The sequence below is a fragment of the Dunckerocampus dactyliophorus genome, chromosome 19 (assembly GCF_027744805.1).
Source record: "Dunckerocampus dactyliophorus isolate RoL2022-P2 chromosome 19, RoL_Ddac_1.1, whole genome shotgun sequence".
In the NCBI taxonomy this organism is placed as follows: Eukaryota; Metazoa; Chordata; class Actinopteri; order Syngnathiformes; family Syngnathidae; genus Dunckerocampus; species Dunckerocampus dactyliophorus.
The window spans coordinates 337,560-356,400 of record NC_072837.1 but is presented as its reverse complement, the minus strand read 5'-3'; the positions used below and the strand labels follow the sequence as shown (position 1 = coordinate 356,400).

The following is an 18,841-nucleotide window of genomic DNA, read 5'->3' as shown; positions in this document are numbered from 1 at the left end:
CCTGACAGCATTAAAACCACATACACACTAAATGGTTTGAAGGCTTACAAATCTTAAACTGTCTTAATTCTAGAAGCCACTTCCAGTACACTATTGTGTTACCACTCCAGCTCCACGTGCAGACGTTGGAGGCGACAACAAGCCTGCTTGTTACATTGAAAGGGACGTTTCTAAGCCCACGAGTCAACCAGATATGTTAAAGAACCCACAAGTGTCATATTTGGTTACCTTGAGTATGTGTCAGGTACAAAAACGTAGGATAAGCATCAGCCTTCAAGTTAAAATACCCTGAAAGCTTTTGTGTCATATCAATACCATCAAATGTGATTCAACAACTGTGAGCCCACTCGCATTGTGTGAAAGACACACACACACACACGCACACGCACACACAGCGAATCCATCTCTATCTGTGCACGGGAGTACAAAGCAACACATTAGCCAGACTGCGCTTCCTGGAGGGCAGCGAGAACCACCACACAGTTAAAGCTCTCGTAGGAGGACATCAAAAATCGCTTCTCTCTCCCGGCGGATTCGCCTAATGAAAATGTCAGCAGCCTTGCCAGGGAGAGCTGATCGTGTAGAGCGGCCTGACGCCAGGAAATCACCCTGAATCTCTCTTCTCCTGCGGTCAGCTGAGGTGAGAGATGAGGTGAGGTCGGCCTGAGGCGGTCTCACGGTGGAGTCACAGTTGTCATGATTGGGTCGGTTAAAATGCGTTCGCTCTGTGGTGGGGGCCAACCCTGGTATGCACCCAACAAGTTCACTTGAGAGATGACTGCAGCGTGCCGCTTGCCTGCTCACCCTCGTTCACAAACACGCCGCACGTAACACACGCACACACTCATAGCACTTTATTTATTTATTTGTACTATTTATCTGTATTAATGTCTCTTCTGTTGTTGTTGCTTAATTTATTGGTATTTATATTTCTTATGTTCTTATTCTTTTTCTTGTGTTTTCTTTCTTTTCTTGGGAGAATGAACAGAATAAGAATTTCATTGCATAGTAGAACTGCTGTTTTACTATGCATATGACAATAAAACTCTTGAATCTTGAAAATGCACCTGGTCTGCCAGAGAGTACAACGACGTAGCAGCAGGGATCAGTGTTGCCAAACTCGGAGACTTCGTCGCTATATTTAGCGAGTATTCAGTCAGGACCCAGACCCGTTTCTAAAGCCATCTCTGTTGGCCTGTTTGGTGCACATTATCGTGTTCAGACACGAGCGAATGAACCGTACTGGCAGAGCAAACACTCCAGAGTTCATTTTAACCAAACCCTGGATGGGAAAGTGTGTTAAAATGACGGAAAGAAGAATCTCAGAGAAAAGGTGATGACAGTGCCTTCTCTGCTCTCAGCCTCTGTGTGTGCAACAACAGCGCTTTTAATTCAAGAACTTTTTGCTTTTCTAACATAGGAGAACACACGCAAGAATAATGAGCATGAATGCATCATTTTCCTCATGAGTCCACAGTAGTGACTTCAGCATACATGCACATGTACTCTGTATACAGTATACTTCATCTTTTTCTTCATAAAATGCAGTAAAATGGGCACATTTCACACTCATTTGCAAATGGTGATTATTCATGATTAATTCATTTGAAAACTGATTTGTTTGACAATTTGTAATCATTTGACAGCCGTAGTAGCGTTACAAAATACCAAGTGGCCAATTTGCATCCTTTGGTTTTCGCTACGTGGCGCTGGCTGGAAAAGCTTTGGACAGCCCTAATCTATCAGTCACAGCTGAAAACAGAGATTATGATTACATGTTTCCAGTGTTTATCTGTGGCATACCTTAGCCTGATGTCATTTCTTCCATACTGGGAATATCCTGAATGACCCATTCCCCGTTCAACAATTGTTGGGGTTTCTTTTGACATGCGTTTTGTACTTATTGCCAACCAGCAATATCAGCCTTCATCTGGTATATTTCCAAAGTACAGTATATAAGATCTATCATAGTATATTTTAGAAGCTTTCTATGAAATCTAATCTGGATCTAAAAACAAACCCACATATTCATATTCAAGTCAGCAGACTGCATTTTGTCACCAAAGCGGCCCATCCAATCCTTACATGAACAGATTCTTTACACTGCAGCCTTACTCTTGAAAATAGCAGCGTGTGAACCACAGAGCAGCCAAAAAGCTCTGGACGGCGCGTGTTCCAAAGCGATAATAATGATATATTACTTTAGTCTCCACTGGTAGAATTGATGGCAAAGACTAATGGCCATCCAATGATGATGACAGTGATGAAGAAAGCACTAGATGATGCCTCATAAAAATGACTGATGATCCATGGGGGGGGGGGGGGGGGGGGGGGGAATATATGAAAGTGCATATTGTCACCGTCTTTGCTGCAATTTGTCGCCAGCTTGTTTTTTGTTTTTTTTTAATGCCGCAATTAGCATTTCTGAGAAGGCCCGAGCGCTGAGAGATTGCATCAGAGACAACAAAGACAACACTTTCTTTTTTTTCCTGTTACTTTGAAGCTGATCCAATGAAGGCACTTGTGAGCTGACTAACGCTGGGATTTTACACACTCCGCATTGTTGTGCTCACTGGGACCTCAAGACTATTTAGTCACAAATCTGAGAAAAAAAAAGTTGCCCCCTGCTGTGCAGCATCACATCAAATATAATACCCACTATTCATTCTGGTATCCCGCCACAGGAATACTTTCAAATATAATACCCACTATTCATTCTGGTATCCCGCCACAGGAATACTTTCAAATATAATACCCACTATTCATTCTGGTATCCCGCCACAGGAATACTTTCAAATATAATACCCACTATTCATTCTGGTATCCCGCCACAGGAATACTTTCAAATATAATACCCACTATTCATTCTGGTATCACACCACAGGAATACTTTCAAATATAATACCCACTATTCATTCTGGTATCACACCACAGGAATACTTTCAAATATAATACCCACTATTCATTCTGGTATCACACCACAGGAATACTTTCAAATATAATACCCACTATTCATTCTGGTATCACACCACAGGAATACTTTCAAATATAATACCCACTATTCATTCTGGTATCCCGCCACAGGAATACTTTCAAATATAATACCCACTATTCATTCTGGTATCACACCACAGGAATACTTTCAAATATAATACCCACTATTCATTCTGGTATCACACCACAGGAATACTTTCAAATATAATACCCACTATTCATTCTGGTATCCCGCCACAGGAATACTTTCAAATATAATACCCACTATTCATTCTGGTATCACACCACAGGAATACTTTCAAATATAATACCCACTATTCATTCTGGTATCCCGCCACAGGAATACTTTCAAATATAATACCCACTATTCATTCTGGTATCACACCACAGGAATACTTTCAAATATAATACCCACTATTCATTCTGGTATCCCGCCACAGGAATACTTTCAAATATAATACCCACTATTCATTCTGGTATCCCGCCACAGGAATACTTTCAAATATAATCTGCTTCTTTTACAAAACCTTTTATTACATACAGAGCGGATGTCCTTAAAAAAAGCATACAACACTAATTTTATTACTATTTTTTCCTTTTTATCCAAAATATGAACAAAAAAAGAATAAATCAAACATTTGGGAGATATACGTTATTGTCAAGCATCTCTTTTCTATTTTAATTCAAATGGAGCTAATTGGAGTATATAGCACATCCAGCTACAGCAAGCAATTTATTTTCTTCTTTTTATCCAAAATAAATGTATTTCAATAAAAAAATCAAATAAAAAATACAAATAAAAATGACTTAAATATGTGTAAAATTAATAAATACAAATAAAAAATGACATAAATAAGTGTAAATAATAATACAATAAATAAAAGTGACTCCAATTAAGGTGTAAAAAATACGAATAAATGAAAAAATGACTTAAATAAATATGTATAATAAAAATAGATTAAAAAACTAAATGTTATCATACATTTTAAAAAATGAGTTAAATAAAGTGTAAAAAATACAAATATATACAAATAAAATGACTTCAATGGGTGTAAAAATAATAACATTAATTCAAATGACTGAAATAAAAGTGTAAATAATAATAAAATAAAAATGACTTAAATAAAAGTGACCATTGGGAAATGTGGGTCCCAGGCCGAGACCATTTGAGAACCCCTGCTCTGTACCAAGCCAATTTTGTGTTTTTTAATTATTGTTATGACTCAGAATACAAAGTAAAAGAAGTGTATTTCCATTTTTAAAGCTCCCAAATTTTGAGATACATGCTTTTCATGGAGTTATTGTCAAGAATCGCTCTTTTGTTGTTGTTGTGTTTAATAAATAGAGAATTTAGATGGCCCTAATTCAATGCAAATCAAGTTTGTGTGTAATTCTGTCCTGGTGAGTGACTTAGCTAACGAGCTGACTACATAGCTAATTCGTTTCCTGACAAAAAATGCTCATGCGGCCATCAAAAGTGAAGAAGGCGATGATGTGGTACGAATAAAAGTGCGTCCTGTATTCTGTGCATGAAAAAATGCCAACTGACAAACAACTATTAAGCCCAGTGGGATGCAATATGGTATGTGAACTCATGTTTTGTGGGCGCCCTACCTTCCGCTGGTAGAGTTCTTCAGGAGTCGTGGACCTCAGACTAACCAGACGGTAGTTCTTGATCACGGTGCGCGGGCGCTTGCGTGGCGGTGCGAAGCGTTCCATCTCCGTCACGTAGTACAGGCCCTGCTTGATGTAGCCAAAGTAGCGGGCCTTAGCGGAGGACTCGTCATCCGAGTCAGAGTCTCCGCCTCCGTCGTCGCCACCATCCTCGTCTTCACCGCCGAGGTTGCTCTCCAGACGCCCGCGCTTTTGGGCGAGCTTCACTTCGCACTGAAGGGCAATAAAAGCACAAACAAGAGCATGGGCTGCTGTGAGACTAGTGCTAAAAATAACCAGTGTGGACGATTTGACACTTACCTCCAGGCTGAGGAACCCGCCGTCGCGTGCGGCCGTGACCCGGGGCGAGGGCTCGAACCACTCGCAGGATTTGCCCAGAAGGTTCCTGAGGGTCCTGACAGACGAGACGGTGACGGAGCCGGAGCAGCGAGCCAGGATGAGGACGTTTTCACTCCACCAGTTGACGTCCACTAGCGGCCGGTACTGCTCTTTATCTGCATCAGGACGTTGGACACACACCAGCTCAGCTGCGCCTTCACAATACAATTCCTGAGCATTCGTGGCATCCACCGTTCCCATTTGTGTGAAACCGCTTCAATTCAAGCTCAAAGTCTACACTTCAGTCACATCTTCAGCATTTCTTCCCTAACTCCGTTCCATTCGTTTTCCACATCAGGTGACAGTCTTGCTGCATTTTTGGAAAAACTTGCGTGTTTGTCTTAAGCAGACAACCTCGTTTTAGGGATGAATCTGTTCCAAAGCGACCATCTAAAACCCAATCCTACAAAAAAATGAAACCATTTTTGGCCGTGTACAAAAAAAACACAACTCATTTTTGGCAATAATTTTCCAAATCCTCTGAAAACCGGGAGCGTCCAAAAACCAAGTTTACACTGTACAGTATATTTACTTATTTATATCCATGTACAGGATTACTGTATGGTGCCTATTAATATTATTAGTAGTGTTAGTGTCACGTAGGAGTCCTATAAGCACTCAGTAATTAATTACAATAATTACATTGAAATAATTAAAATACTTGATGAAATAATATTATGTTGAATTGAATGTAATTTGTAAAAATCTATCAATAAATAATATTAAAGGTTTTTTCAAGACAAGATTTCTTCCATTGTTTTCAAGGTTCCATTGTAGATTTATGAATACAAAAATGTGATGATTATGAATGATAGAATGATGAATTGTCTTATCATTATCATCATTATGAAATTTAACGAGGAAGAGTTTGCATTCACTACGAGCACTCACTGAAATCTGAGTGCACTAAAAGTTTGTGCATGTTAAATGAATTATAATATGGAATGGAATTACTTTAATTCATATATCCATTTAAAATAATACAAATCATTTCAATCATTGATTAATTACAGAATTCTATTGAATAAAAAATGGAATGTAATGAATTTGAATTCTACATTTAAATAAATGTAAAGCTTTTTTCAAGACAAGCTTTCCTCCATTTTTGTTCAAGGTTCTTCTGCATATTTATTTATATTAAATGATTATCATCATCATGTTTAACTAAGAACAAGTCCTACAAGAGGTCAGTAGTTATTGAAAGTTTGTGCATGTTAAATGACTTTACGTTTTAAATTGAAATCAATTTCAGGTTTCTTCAAGATAAGCTTTCCTTCTTTTTTCAGTCAACACAAACTAGAACGTCAACTGAATTGTACTTCAGCATGTTCGCCTCCATTATCAGCACCTGCACGATTTCAACAACTGAAACAAAAAATAAAAGGTAGCTTTCAAAATGCAATAATGCTGCGATTTGAGAGGTATTCTGTTCCCACACTTTAGTGGCCAAAATATTAGAAACACCTCTTTGAGGATGATGCCGTGCAGTTCCACACCGCAGCAAACGACAACAACAATCACCATCACCTCGGTGACAATCACAGTTTCACTTTATTACCGCCAAATAGTTTGTGCAGCTCTTGTGGTGTCTTTCTCAACGTAAACAGCAGCCTGCGTCCACGAGAGTGATGCCTAGCTGACGTGTGCGCCCTGAGAGGTATTTACACGTGGAGCTTGTCACGATTACGCTCACGCTTTAGATCCTTGTTTACCCGAGCTGTCACGGACATCTGTACTAATGCCCCAAAACTGTCAACAACAAAAACCCACACGCTTTGCACCGACTGGCAGGCGTGGTCAGAGGAATAAAGTTCATCTGCCTCCAGTTGTGCGTCTAAATAAGTGTATCATTCAGTGAATAAGACGTGTCAAAGATCATTAAATTCAATCCGGCTCGCTCTGCTGTGTCAGCGTTCAAAGCCGTCTCTGCTAAGCCCCCCCCCGGCCAAAGTACCTTTTATTTTCTTCCTCCTCTCCAGCGACGTCTTCCACTCTGGATTGATCTCCTCAAATCCTGGCTGCGGGGAGGGCCGACAAGGAAGAGCAAGGAAAAAAAATGAATCACTCACGTAGGAACAACAAACACACACACACACGCATGCACGCACACCACAGGAATCTGCAAAAACACATCCCATCTTCTCCTTCACGCCTAAGTACGTACATCCCTTATCCTAATTAGGGTCACAGGGATATGCTGGAGTCTATCCCAGCTGAGTCTGAGCATCAAGCGGGGTCACCAGCCAATCGCAGGCAATTTCACCATCCATTTTATTACTTGTATACCTTCTTGGATATACTTTAGAGTAGTCCGTGTACAGCTTGTATGGCAGTACAGATTGATTGCTTATTTATCTTGCTACTCACCAGCTAGTTAGACCAGGGGTGTCCAAAGTTTTGTTGTTTTTATTGTTATTGGCACTCAACACATTCTAAAAAAACAAACTAGCAACTATTGTATAATTATTCATTTTTTAAAGTGGGTTGGACAACAAAAAAATAAGAAATTCCAACTGCATGAAGGAGCACATTTTCTGCCAAACTGACATAAGGAATACACGTAGCAAGAAAGATAAAGTGTTTTTATTTATTCAATAATTTTTTAATATACAATAAATCTATTTTTCTCAATAATTCAATGAAGGCATTCAAAATCAATAATAAAATGAAAGAACGAATGATATTTAATAAATTACAATTCAACAACTTACAAAATAAATGTCTTTTTGTCTTTTGTTCAATATTTGTACATTTGTCAAAAGGTAAAATAAGCAAAAACTATATTAAGTTGAAGTTATTTTAAGTTAACCAAGCCTTCAGCAACATACAACTGCTCGTGCTGGTTTACAAAATGTCAAACATCCTTGGCAGCCGTTGGTGGAATACGTTTCAACACACGTGATTTCGACAACAATGGCTGAGTGTTAAGTACTGTTCAGCTGTACGCTGACTACTCTAAAGTACATCCATGAGTGTCATGAAATGCTATAAAGACGAGCTCTGTATCCTCTCCTCACGTGCACTTGAGTAAGAGATGACAGGGGTACAATGAGTGGAGGCCCTAATGCGCAGGATGCTACCATGAGGCACTGTGAGATCGCAGGCATGATTGGTGAGCGAGCTTAATACCTGTTGGTCCTGCTCCCACGCCGCCCTCTGTTTAAGCGAGGGGACGTCCCAGAGAGACAGGCGCCCCGAGAAGTGGATGACAGCCAGCAGGGTGCCGTCGGGGCTGAGGCTCATGCGGAATACGCCGTCCTGCAGCAGGACACACACACGTCAGGTTCAAGCGCTCGTGTTAGTCCTGCAGCCAAAAAGACAGAGGCTACCTTTTCATCTCCTTGCCTGCTGAACAGCCGGAAGGTGGGCATCCTTAAGAAACCTCGCTTCTGACTCTGAAAGAAGATGTGACACAATGGGCATTGCTTTGCTGCATACGTCGCTGATAGGAGCTCAGCAAGGTCACATTCAAAGATGTATCAACATCATCAGCCTCAAATGTACGCTGGTGGCCCCCTTCCTGATTTCTTATTGTTTGCATGTTTGTCACACGTAATTAAATGGTTCAGATCATCAAACAAATGGAAATATTAGTCAAGGATAATAGTCAAGGATAACACAACTCAACACAAAATGCAGTCAAAGCTACATGGCCCCGTGTCGGAAAGTAAAGCTAATAAGTGGTTGGGCCCCCCTTAAGGCCCTGTCACAACGTATGAAAATTGTGGCCAATACGCTAGCGTACGTCGAATAAGTTATGGGTAAGTTTTGTATAAGTTAAGAGCACGCTGAAGCACGCCGGCATACGTCGTAGTACGTCTAAGTCATCCAAAAATTTTGTGCATGCACAAAACTTTGACATATGTCAACGTATGATTCATACTTCCCGCATACGCGGGCAATAAGTTATGCGATCGTTGACGCCCATTCACACACGTTATTTTTAAGTTACGCACAAGTCGTAATACATCAACATACCTTGAGACAAAACTGCATCTTCTTGGCTCTCTTCTTGGCAAGGGTTGAGGAGACGGAGGCTGTTGTGTTTGCAGACAGTACAGTACATTATGGTGTGCCTTGCAGGAAGTCCTTATTTATACTGCTACATGCTAGACCAGTACAGGGCACTGTGACACTGGGAATGGAACTAACATTTTTTTTTTTTTTTTGCTCTTTGGCTGAGAGAAACAATGCACGTTTTAATCAAACATTATTGATCACGTCAACATCAAGTGCATAGGAGTATTTACATTCAAAAAGAATAGAGAGATACAGCATGTTACTGTCCAAGTTAGCGTTTGCTGGAAAAAAGAGAACTATTTATAAATGAGTATTAGTAAGACAGCCATGAAAAACATGATCATCCGTCATAATGACATCACACCCCAGCAATGAACGATAATAAACGTATTCCTTCAAGTGTTATTGCACAGTGCAACACTTTAATAATACTCAAACAACTTTGGGGAATGGAACGATCAGGAGGGGAAGAGGCGTTACAACCTGCGTCATCTCCATCAGTGGAGTGGGAGGGGGAGGCTGTGGGTGGTGATGGATCCCTCCATCACTGCCCTGATACTTCTTGGCAGTGGTCTTCAAAATTTTCTTCGGCATGATGGCAATGTTGACACTGTGATGTCTACTGAGGCGAGTCATCAAGTGGCAGCCTTTTTATAGGCTACGGCACGTGATCGTCGGCTATACTCCGCCGTGCAGGACTGGTGTTGGGCATAAGTTGTGAACGCCGGCAACACGCTACGCGTTCGTTGGTATAAGTTGTCTATAAGTTATACAAACGTTCTATATAAGTTACTAATATGTCAAACTCGTTATGAATACGCTAGGTATACACCCAAAATTGAAAAAAAACGTCCACAGTTCAACGTATGCCATTAAAATGATCACGTCAGGCATGCGCTGGCTAAATCGTCAAGGCGTGACAGGGCCTTTCAACTTGCAATGAGTCTTTTCCAGCGCTGGGGAGGAATTTAGCAGAATTGTTGTCATTCAGCCACATTGCAGGCTTCTCCTTTTGAAGGTCAGGCCACAGCATCTCAATAGGATTCAGATCAGGACTTGGACTAGACCACTCCAAAGTCTTCACACTACCACCACCACCTTTTACTGTTGCTATGATGTTCTTTTACGCCAGATGCAATGGGACACACACCTTCCAAAAAGTTCAACTTTTGAGTATTTTCCCAAAGGTCTTGGGGATCATCAAGACGTTTTCTGGCAACACTGAGACGAGCCTTGATGTTGTTTTTGTTCAGCAGTGGTTTTGGTCTTAGAACTCTGCCATTCAGGCTGTTTTTGTCCAGTGTCTTTCTTATGGTGGAGTCATGAACACTGACCCTAACGGAGGCAAGTGAGGCCTGCAGTTCTTTGGATGTTGTTGTGAGGTCTTTTGTGACCTCTCGGATGAGTCGTCGCTGCGCTCTTGGGGTCATTTTGGTTGGCCGGCCACTCCTGGGAAGGTTCACCACTGTTCCATGTTTTGGCCATTTGTGGATAATGGCTCTCACTGTGGTTGGCTGGAGTCCCAAAGCTTTAGAAATGGCTTTATAACCTTTTACACACTGATAGATCTCAATTCATCTTACTTAAGTTACAGTATGTTTGTGGGGAGGAGTGGGGGTCGGGGCCCAATTTTTCCACACTTGGGCCATGTAGGGTTGGATTTTTTTCTCCCTTAATCATAAAAAGTTTCATTTAAAAACTGCATTTTGTGTTCAGCTGTGTTGTCATTTTTGCTGATCTGATACATTTAAGTGTGACAAACATGCAAAAATATAGATATACACATGCACAACAGTCAAACCTGTCTATAGTGGCCACTGAAGGGAAACGGCAAAAGTGGCCGCTAAAGACAGGTGGCCGCTACAGACAGGTTGGTGGCCATTTTGAATTTGTGCGCACACATATTAACATGTATTCACAAAAAGACTGGAGCAAAACCAAGAGACATAGGGGAAAAAGGCTCTGTTGACACACAAACAGGTAGGTAAATCTAGGTAACAGCTACGGTGAGGAAACTAGTAATATCAATAACAATGAACCAGTGCCACACATTCGACGGCGCTGGCCTTTTATCCGCCACAAATGTTAACTGGCCGCAGCTGCGCGGCCACCAGGCATGAAGCGGCTGCCTCTTCCTCCCCGGAGAAGGCACAGCCCGCCAAATAAGGGTTCAGGACAGGGGACGCTCGCTCCTGTCCTGCAGAACGTCACAAATTTCCGTCTTTGATTTTTTTTTAAAACACGATTTTAAAAGCAAGAAATAAAAATTTTAGTGAACGAGCCCGAGGATATATGTACAGGATACGCGTGAAGCAGTCATGAATGGGTGTGTGCGTGAACAATTGAGTGCGGAGGAGGTGCGAAGATCATCGTAAACTAACAATACCATCGCTCCTTTCTTATTGAATGGGCTTCTAATCTCTAATTAGTCAGCAATTAAGTGATATTTTAGATGTTTTATTCAGGTGTTTTGGCTATTTTAGAATCTATTCACGGCATTGATAGAAAGGCTTCTTGAGACGTCATCTGTACTTCTGTGAAGAATGTGTCGGACGTTTCGCTCCTTATCCGAAGAGCTTCGTCAGCGAACTAACAAGTGCTGGTAGCCTAGGCCTTAAATACAGTACGAGTGGGCGGAATTGGTGTGCCAACACCCTCCTCCTATTGGTTCCTTACACTAAGACTGGGAGGAGTGGTGGTCTAATCCTCTCCTCCCATTAGCACCTCCGATCAAAGGGAAGTGTAGCTCCCTGTAGTTGGGTAATTAGAGGAACACTTCGAAAACGCATCAGATCTAAACTGGGGGAAAAATGATGTTGAATATGTTTCCTGATAATAAGTGGGTGATGTATTAGTAACAAAATGATGCCACATCATTTGATAGAAATGAAAATGATCACCCTATAGAGGGGGGAAATCAAAGACACCCCAAAAATGAAAGTGAAAAAATGCTGCAGCAGACTGGTCCATTTGGCTAAAATGTCATTGTAGCAACTCAAAATGATTCTCAGTAGTTTGTGTGGCCCCCACGTGCTTGTACGCATGCCTGACAACGTCGGGGCATGCTCCTAATGAGACTATGGATGGTGTCCTGGGGGATCTCCTCCCAGATCTGGACCAGGGAATCAATGAGCTCCTGGACAGTCTGAGGAGCAACCTGGCGGAGCCGGATGGACCTAAACATAATGTCCCAGAGGTGTTCTATTGGGTTTCGGTCAGGTGAACGTGGGGGCCAGTCAATGGTATCAATTCCTTCATCCTCCAGGAACTACCTGCATACACTAGCCACATGAGGTTGGGCATTGTCGTGGACCAGGAGGAACCCAGGTCCCTCTGCACCAGCGTAGGTTCTGACAATGGGTCCAAGGATTTCATCCCGATACCTAATAGCAGTCAGGGTGCCGTTATCTGACCTGTAGAGGTCTGTGCGTCCTTCCAGGGATATGCCTCCCCAGACCATCACTGACCCACCACCAAACCGGTCATGCTGAATGATGTTGCAGGCAGCATAACGTTCTCCACGGCATCTCCAGACCCTTTCACGTCTGTCGCATGTGCTCAGGTTGAACTTGCTCTCATCAGGGAAGAGCACAGGGCACCAGTGGTGTAGTTGCCAATTCTGGTGGTCTATGGCAAATGCCAATGGAGCTCTACGGTGCTGGGCAGGGAGCACAGGGCCCACTACAGGACGTCGGGCCCTCGGGCCACCCTCATGGAGCCTGTTTCTGATTGTTTGGTCAGAAACATTCACACCAGTGGCCTGCTGGAGGTCATTTTGTAGGGCTCTGGCAGTGCTCATCCTGTTCCTCCTTGCACAAAGGAGCAGATACCGATCCTGCTGAGGGTTGAAGGACCTTCTACGGCCCTGTCCAGCTCTCCTGGAGTAACTACCTGTCTCCTGGAATCTCCTCCATGCGTCCAGGTACCGCAGTGATGCTCTGGTCCAGATCTGGAAGGAGATCCCCCAGGACACCATCCGTAGTCTCATTAGGAGCATGCCCCGACGTTGTCAGGCATGCATACAAGCATGTGGGGGCCACACAAACTATTGAGAATCATTTTGAGTTGCTACAATGACATTTTAGCAAAATGGACCAGTGTGCTGCATCATTTTTTCTCTTTCGTTTTTGGGGGGTCTTTGATTTCCCCCCTCTATAGGGTGATCATTTTCATTTCTATCAAATGATGTGGCATCATTTTGTTACTAATACATCACCCACTTATTATCAGGAAAGATATTCAAGATCATTTTTCCCCCAGTTTAGATCTGATGTGTTTTCGAAGTGTCTTTTTTTAAAACTTTTTTTAGCAGTATATATATATATATATATATATATATATATATACATATATATATATACATATATGTGTGTACAGTATATACACACACACACACACACACACACACACACACACACACGAGAGTTGACATAAATAGTGAAACTCTGACACATTGGTGTGTTGTCCTTACCAGGTTGACGTCGTCCTCGTAGCTGGTGACCTGCTTGTAGTGGGGCGAGCCGGAGAGAGCCCTCCAGGCGGTGAGGCCGCAGCTAGAGGCTTTGGATGTGCTGTTGTCTCCTGACTCGCAGCCTCCTATAAGCAGCAGACTACAACAGGACAAAAACACGACCCTATTGATCACCAATTTACAAAAAGAAAAACTCACCCGAATGCTTTGCTTTGAGACCGCAGCATATGGCTGGTAATGCTTTTAATGTTATATGTAGTAAAAAGACATTTATTTGAGACAAATCGATTTCGTTTGTGAAGAAACCACAGCCTGGCTCAACACTGCCCCCTGGTGGAGCATGACATGAGACGGTGAGCAGCACCTTATGGGACCCTTATTAATTAACTTGACTGATGTTAAGAATAGCGCCTTACATATTTATTCTGCGTAGTTGCACTGGAGCAGATGCACGACATCTGCACATGCAAATGTATCAACTCCATCTGTAAACTGGAGCAATGGCACATCTGGAGTCACCTTGGATTATTAGGGCCCGGCCCATCCCATCACTGCTGTGGAGCAGCAACACGAGGCTGATGCTCGGGGGTCTCGCTCACACCTGAACACGTCACATTTGTTGTGGTTATTGTGGACCCGCCGAGACCGCCGGTTGTCGCAGATCACTTTTAATCAATATTCACCGCCCTCACCCTGACCCGCTTTGAACACGGTGGATCATTAAAGTTTCATGGCGTCCATCAGTTGGCAAATGTTTGACAGCGGCTGTCAGGAGCCATTAAGCTGCCAAAGCAAGCTTCACCTGCCAAAGCCAATCTGGCTTCTTGCAGCCTGGAGAGAACGAGGAGGGGAGGGGGGGGGGGGGGGGGGGGGGGGGGGGGGGGGGGGGCAAAGAGGGAAGGTGCACGTTTAGGTCACGGAATCCAGCCAGACATGATTAGCCAAAAGCTCTGAGCCAAGTTTGGGTTTTTTTCCTCCCCAGACTGGCCCACCGGCATGGCATTAAAAGTCACAGCCTGATTGACTCCTCAATGGCCCCATTTGTGTAATAAGAAACCTCACTGAGTCACATTAAGACATAGAAAGCAGGGATGCTCCCAATCAGGGTTTTATGCTGCTGATTCTGATCATCCATGAGTGAGATCGGCCGATACCCACAGCGATCACATGGATTAACTGTGGATTTTTCTGTTTACTTAGAATATGGGGAGTAGTGCTATTGGCAAATAAGTCAATATTTTATTTTGGTAAAAGCGAGAGAGTGAGGGAGCGATGTTCGATGGAGCGAGCCACGACTGTAAACAGAAGCCCAAAACCGTAAAGTTAAACTACAAATTGTCGCACTTTTAAGGGCATCGGTTGTCCTTCAAAAGTCACATCCTCAGGTAGGATTCACAGATTTGATTTGAGAAGATGGATGCAGGACGCCTGTAGATAGCGTATGTGAGCACAATGTATGCAAAAATGAAATTATGTCATTTTCCGTGCGATAGATGAATGCCTGCGTGAATTGGATGGACGCTCACCGGTGTCCCGGGTGGTACATGGCTGAGGTAATGCCGTGGGCATAGTGGGACGAAAAGCTGAAGGTGTGGTTCTCCTGGAAGTTCTGATTGGTCCCCACGCTGTGTGGAGGAGAAAGGTAAAATATAAAGAATGAAAAATGCTGTGTGTGTGTGTGTGTAGGTGTGTGTGTGTGTGTGTGTGTGTGTGTGTGAGGGGGGGTGAAGTGGCTTTATTTGCAGCAAAAGCACGCTATGAAATCTGTGCAGGGATATCGTCATCTCCTAGGCTGGAATGAGAGGAGAAGAGGTGGGAAGGGGACAATAACTGCGGCTGGCAGGAGAGAATGGTGACTGGGTTTAAGCTCCAATTATTATAGGAGGAGGAGGAGGCATCAGCTCCATGCTGTAAAACCAATCATTGAGAGAAAATAAGCCCCACACTTTCTGGGTAGATCTGCACATTTCTCCCACGACTTAATACCTGACTTTACACACCGTGCAGCACAGCCATAACGCAACCCTACGTCCAGGAGTGCCCTTTCAACACTGCTTGGTGGTGTTGCAGCACAATTGCATCAAAGCTTTCCACTAATGCTACATTAGAACGGGAAGGCCTGCGCTCATACGATCACACGCAGGCACGCCATCCAATATTCTCAATGTGTCTCTTTGAAAAGGATGGCTGTATTTGGTATTCACAAGCACCAGGTCCATCTTTGCATTTAGATGAAATGATAGCACTTTAGTACATCTTTAAAGCACTTTCTAATGTGTAATATGCACGCTTGTGCTACTATTCAAGCCTCTATTCAATTAACCGCAATCCCCTTTAGTCACCGGATGCGTAATGGTCTCAGTTTAGCATAAGGTCAAAAAACTAGCAATTTACCACTAGTTTTTATTAACTCCACAAGCTTGGGGGAGCTGCATTTGAATTATCCAGCTGCTTCATCTACCTCTGCATGCGCTTAAAAATCATGCTACTCAGCTTTTGGTGTGTTACGCTTGTCGTACCATTGTGCTTTATTAATGTTGGATGAGCAATTTGCTCCGTACCGCTATTACAACATTGGTTCTGTTGCTGCTGTGTTGTGCAATGTACTTGTTAATAAATGACCATATGTTAACAAAGAGCTACAGTTTTCTTTCCGTACTCCAAAACATTACAAAAGTTAAAAACATACACCAAAAATTCATTTTTGTAATCACAAATGAATTAAAATATGTGTATTTAGTTAGTCGGTGGCTGACACAGCAGCTACAACCTCCTCCTAATTAGTGTCCTAAATTAAAGAGTCTCCTAATTAAACAACACAGTATTTGTCCATCCACACGTGTATATTACTTACAGACAGATGCATATCAGAAAGTATTGCCGAAAAGTGCGGAAAACATTATAATGGTACAAGAATAAAGTCATAGTTAAGAGTAGAACATTTACAAGAACACAGTTGATATAAAAAAAAACAGCTGTCATTTTACAAGAACAGAGATGAAATATTAAGAAAAAAATGCCGTATTCAAACAAGAAGAAAAGTTGGAATTTTACAACAATAATGTATTTTAGTAGCATAGAGTTGAAATATTCAAGTCCTAATATTATGAGACTAAACTAAACTAAACAAAGTTGTAATTTTTGGGAAATTAGGTTAGGGAGAAAGTTCTAATATGTGAATAAAATCAAAACATGATGGTAATAAAGTCATAATAATAATATGAAAAAAATCCAAAGATGATTTAAGAAATTTGGAAAATAAAAAAAAACAGCAAAAATGGGTAAAAAAAGAACCCAAACAGAAGTTGCTACTAATGATATGCTTGTTCACCAACATGACAACGCTGAGATGCAGTTTTTACTTGGCATAACGTGGGCACGGCGCCTTACAGTACAGTACGTCTGCATGTGCTGCTGTACAAAATATCAACGTGGCAAAGGTGCATGCTTTCATTTGTCACCATGTGGCCCTCCCTGGACACCCCTGCTGTAGCTCCTATATAACGACCTTTCACAATCCTGGAGTAACATCGTATGATTGTATACGGTGTGGTCACGTTCAAATGCACACAACACTCAGTTAGTTTACCGTATTTGGTGACATGAGAAGGATTAACACTGCCGCTCACCTGACCAGGTAGCTCTTGAGGCCGCCCCCATACGTGACGACGAGCAGCTCGGCCGACCACTGAGCGCCGCCCGTGTACTCGAGGAAAATTAGGCCCGCCACGGCGCAGCTGAAATCTCCGGGGAAACTCAGCGCCTTGAAAAAAAAAACACAACATGAGATGAGAAGGTTAACGTTACACACACACACACACACACACACACACACACACACACACACACACACACACACGCGCGCACGCACGCACGCACGCACGCACGCGCGCACACACACACACGCGCGCGCGCGCGCACACAAAACTTATTAGTCACTTCATTAGGTACACCTACAAAGAAATAACACAAAGAAGAGGAAAAAGGGGAGAAAATAATGCAATTTTCCTTCAAGTCCTCCTCCTTCCTGTGACAGGGAGGGTTGGGAGGGCAGAGACAGACGAGAGGACAGCAGGCTGGAAAAAAGAATGAAGGGATAGAAACGGTGGGCTGACAATACCATGAGGCACAGAGGGGGCATTAAAGTGCTGGATGAGGGATGACTGAAGGATAAGAGGAGGGAGGGGGAAAAAAAGAGGATCTGGAGAGGCTTGAAGGAGTATTAAGTGTGTGACACATTAAAAATGGAGGGAAAAGGAACCAGACAAGAGAGGAGGGAGGAAGGAGACAACAGGGAATGGGAAATGGAGAGGGGGGGCACCAGACAAAAGAAAGAATGAAAGTGTTGAGAAAACCCGACCTGACTGACAGCATGTTATTGTGAAGTCACAAAGACTTTCTTTTGTCAGGATAAGAAAGTGAATGTTTTCACATTTGGAACGTGTGCGACGCCTTCAAAGGGAATCAAAACTTTACAATCACTTCAAACAACAACAAAAGAAGGATTACAGCATTAATGAGGGCATTTGAGATGCAACAACCAAAATCCTGTGCATGATAAGAGAAAATGGATGATATTGTTTTCACCTCTAAATGCAGCACACACAGGTGGAACCTATCCTACCCAGTGCCAAACTGAGCGTAGGCATTCAGTGCCGTGTATTGGCTGAAAAAGCAATACAATAACAACAAAACAATCACCGGCTGGATGACAAACAGCTCGCTGCCCACGAGGTCAAAGAGGCGCACTGTGCCCGTGCTGTCCGCAAACGCCAGCAGGGCGCAGTCGTGGCTCCACGCCACCCGCCGCCATTGGGGGTTGGGGTCCTTTGGAACTGCAGAACAACAAAATCGATGAATACACAATGTTGTTTACTTCAAATCATCCCTTCATCCTACACAGTCATTTGAAAGCATTTTAGCGCCGTGCGGTGCTGTGACTAACTTAGGAAAGTAACGTACTGTATAAATGGTGTCAACTTACACAAGTGCTTTGGTGCATCTCATCTTGTGGAGCTGACGTATTCACACTTTTTGTTTTAGGGCAAGACATCAAACTTTGTCACCATGCCACGCCCACATGCAATAACGAAAACGGAAATCTTTGCTAATTTAGCTGCACACATCTCTCGTATTTGTGGCAAAAATTAGCAATAGGAGCAATAGGACATATTGTAGTATTTTGTCTTTAAATACTACATTTTGTGACAAAATGCTATATGTTGTCACAAAAATAAAATATTTTGTTGTATTTTTTGACACAAAATGCTAGATTTTGCCATAAAACACCAGAGTATTTATGGA

General features: G+C 42.6%; 1 protein-coding gene across 7 annotated transcripts in view; it reads right to left on the bottom strand.

Moving 5' to 3' along the window:
* nbas (NBAS subunit of NRZ tethering complex) overlaps nucleotides 1–18,841 on the bottom strand; it is a 131,481-nt gene that overhangs the window by 106,963 nt on the left and 5,677 nt on the right. For 6 of the 7 annotated variants that reach the window (XM_054761776.1, XM_054761778.1, XM_054761775.1 and 3 more), the window contains 9 exons: nucleotides 18,239–18,372; nucleotides 17,167–17,300; nucleotides 15,064–15,162; nucleotides 13,538–13,676; nucleotides 8,376–8,441; nucleotides 8,176–8,304; nucleotides 7,001–7,064; nucleotides 4,969–5,162; nucleotides 4,609–4,881 (listed from right to left, as the gene is read on the bottom strand). In XM_054761776.1, the coding sequence (XP_054617751.1) occupies nucleotides 4,609–4,881; nucleotides 4,969–5,162; nucleotides 7,001–7,064; nucleotides 8,176–8,304; nucleotides 8,376–8,441; nucleotides 13,538–13,676; nucleotides 15,064–15,162; nucleotides 17,167–17,300; nucleotides 18,239–18,372 (1,232 nt within the window). Of the gene's footprint in view, nucleotides 1–4,608; nucleotides 4,882–4,968; nucleotides 5,163–7,000; nucleotides 7,065–8,175; nucleotides 8,351–8,375; nucleotides 8,442–13,537; nucleotides 13,677–15,063; nucleotides 15,163–17,166; nucleotides 17,301–18,238; nucleotides 18,373–18,841 lie in introns of those variants that run through there. The other variant, XM_054761781.1, reaches the window with a different exon arrangement.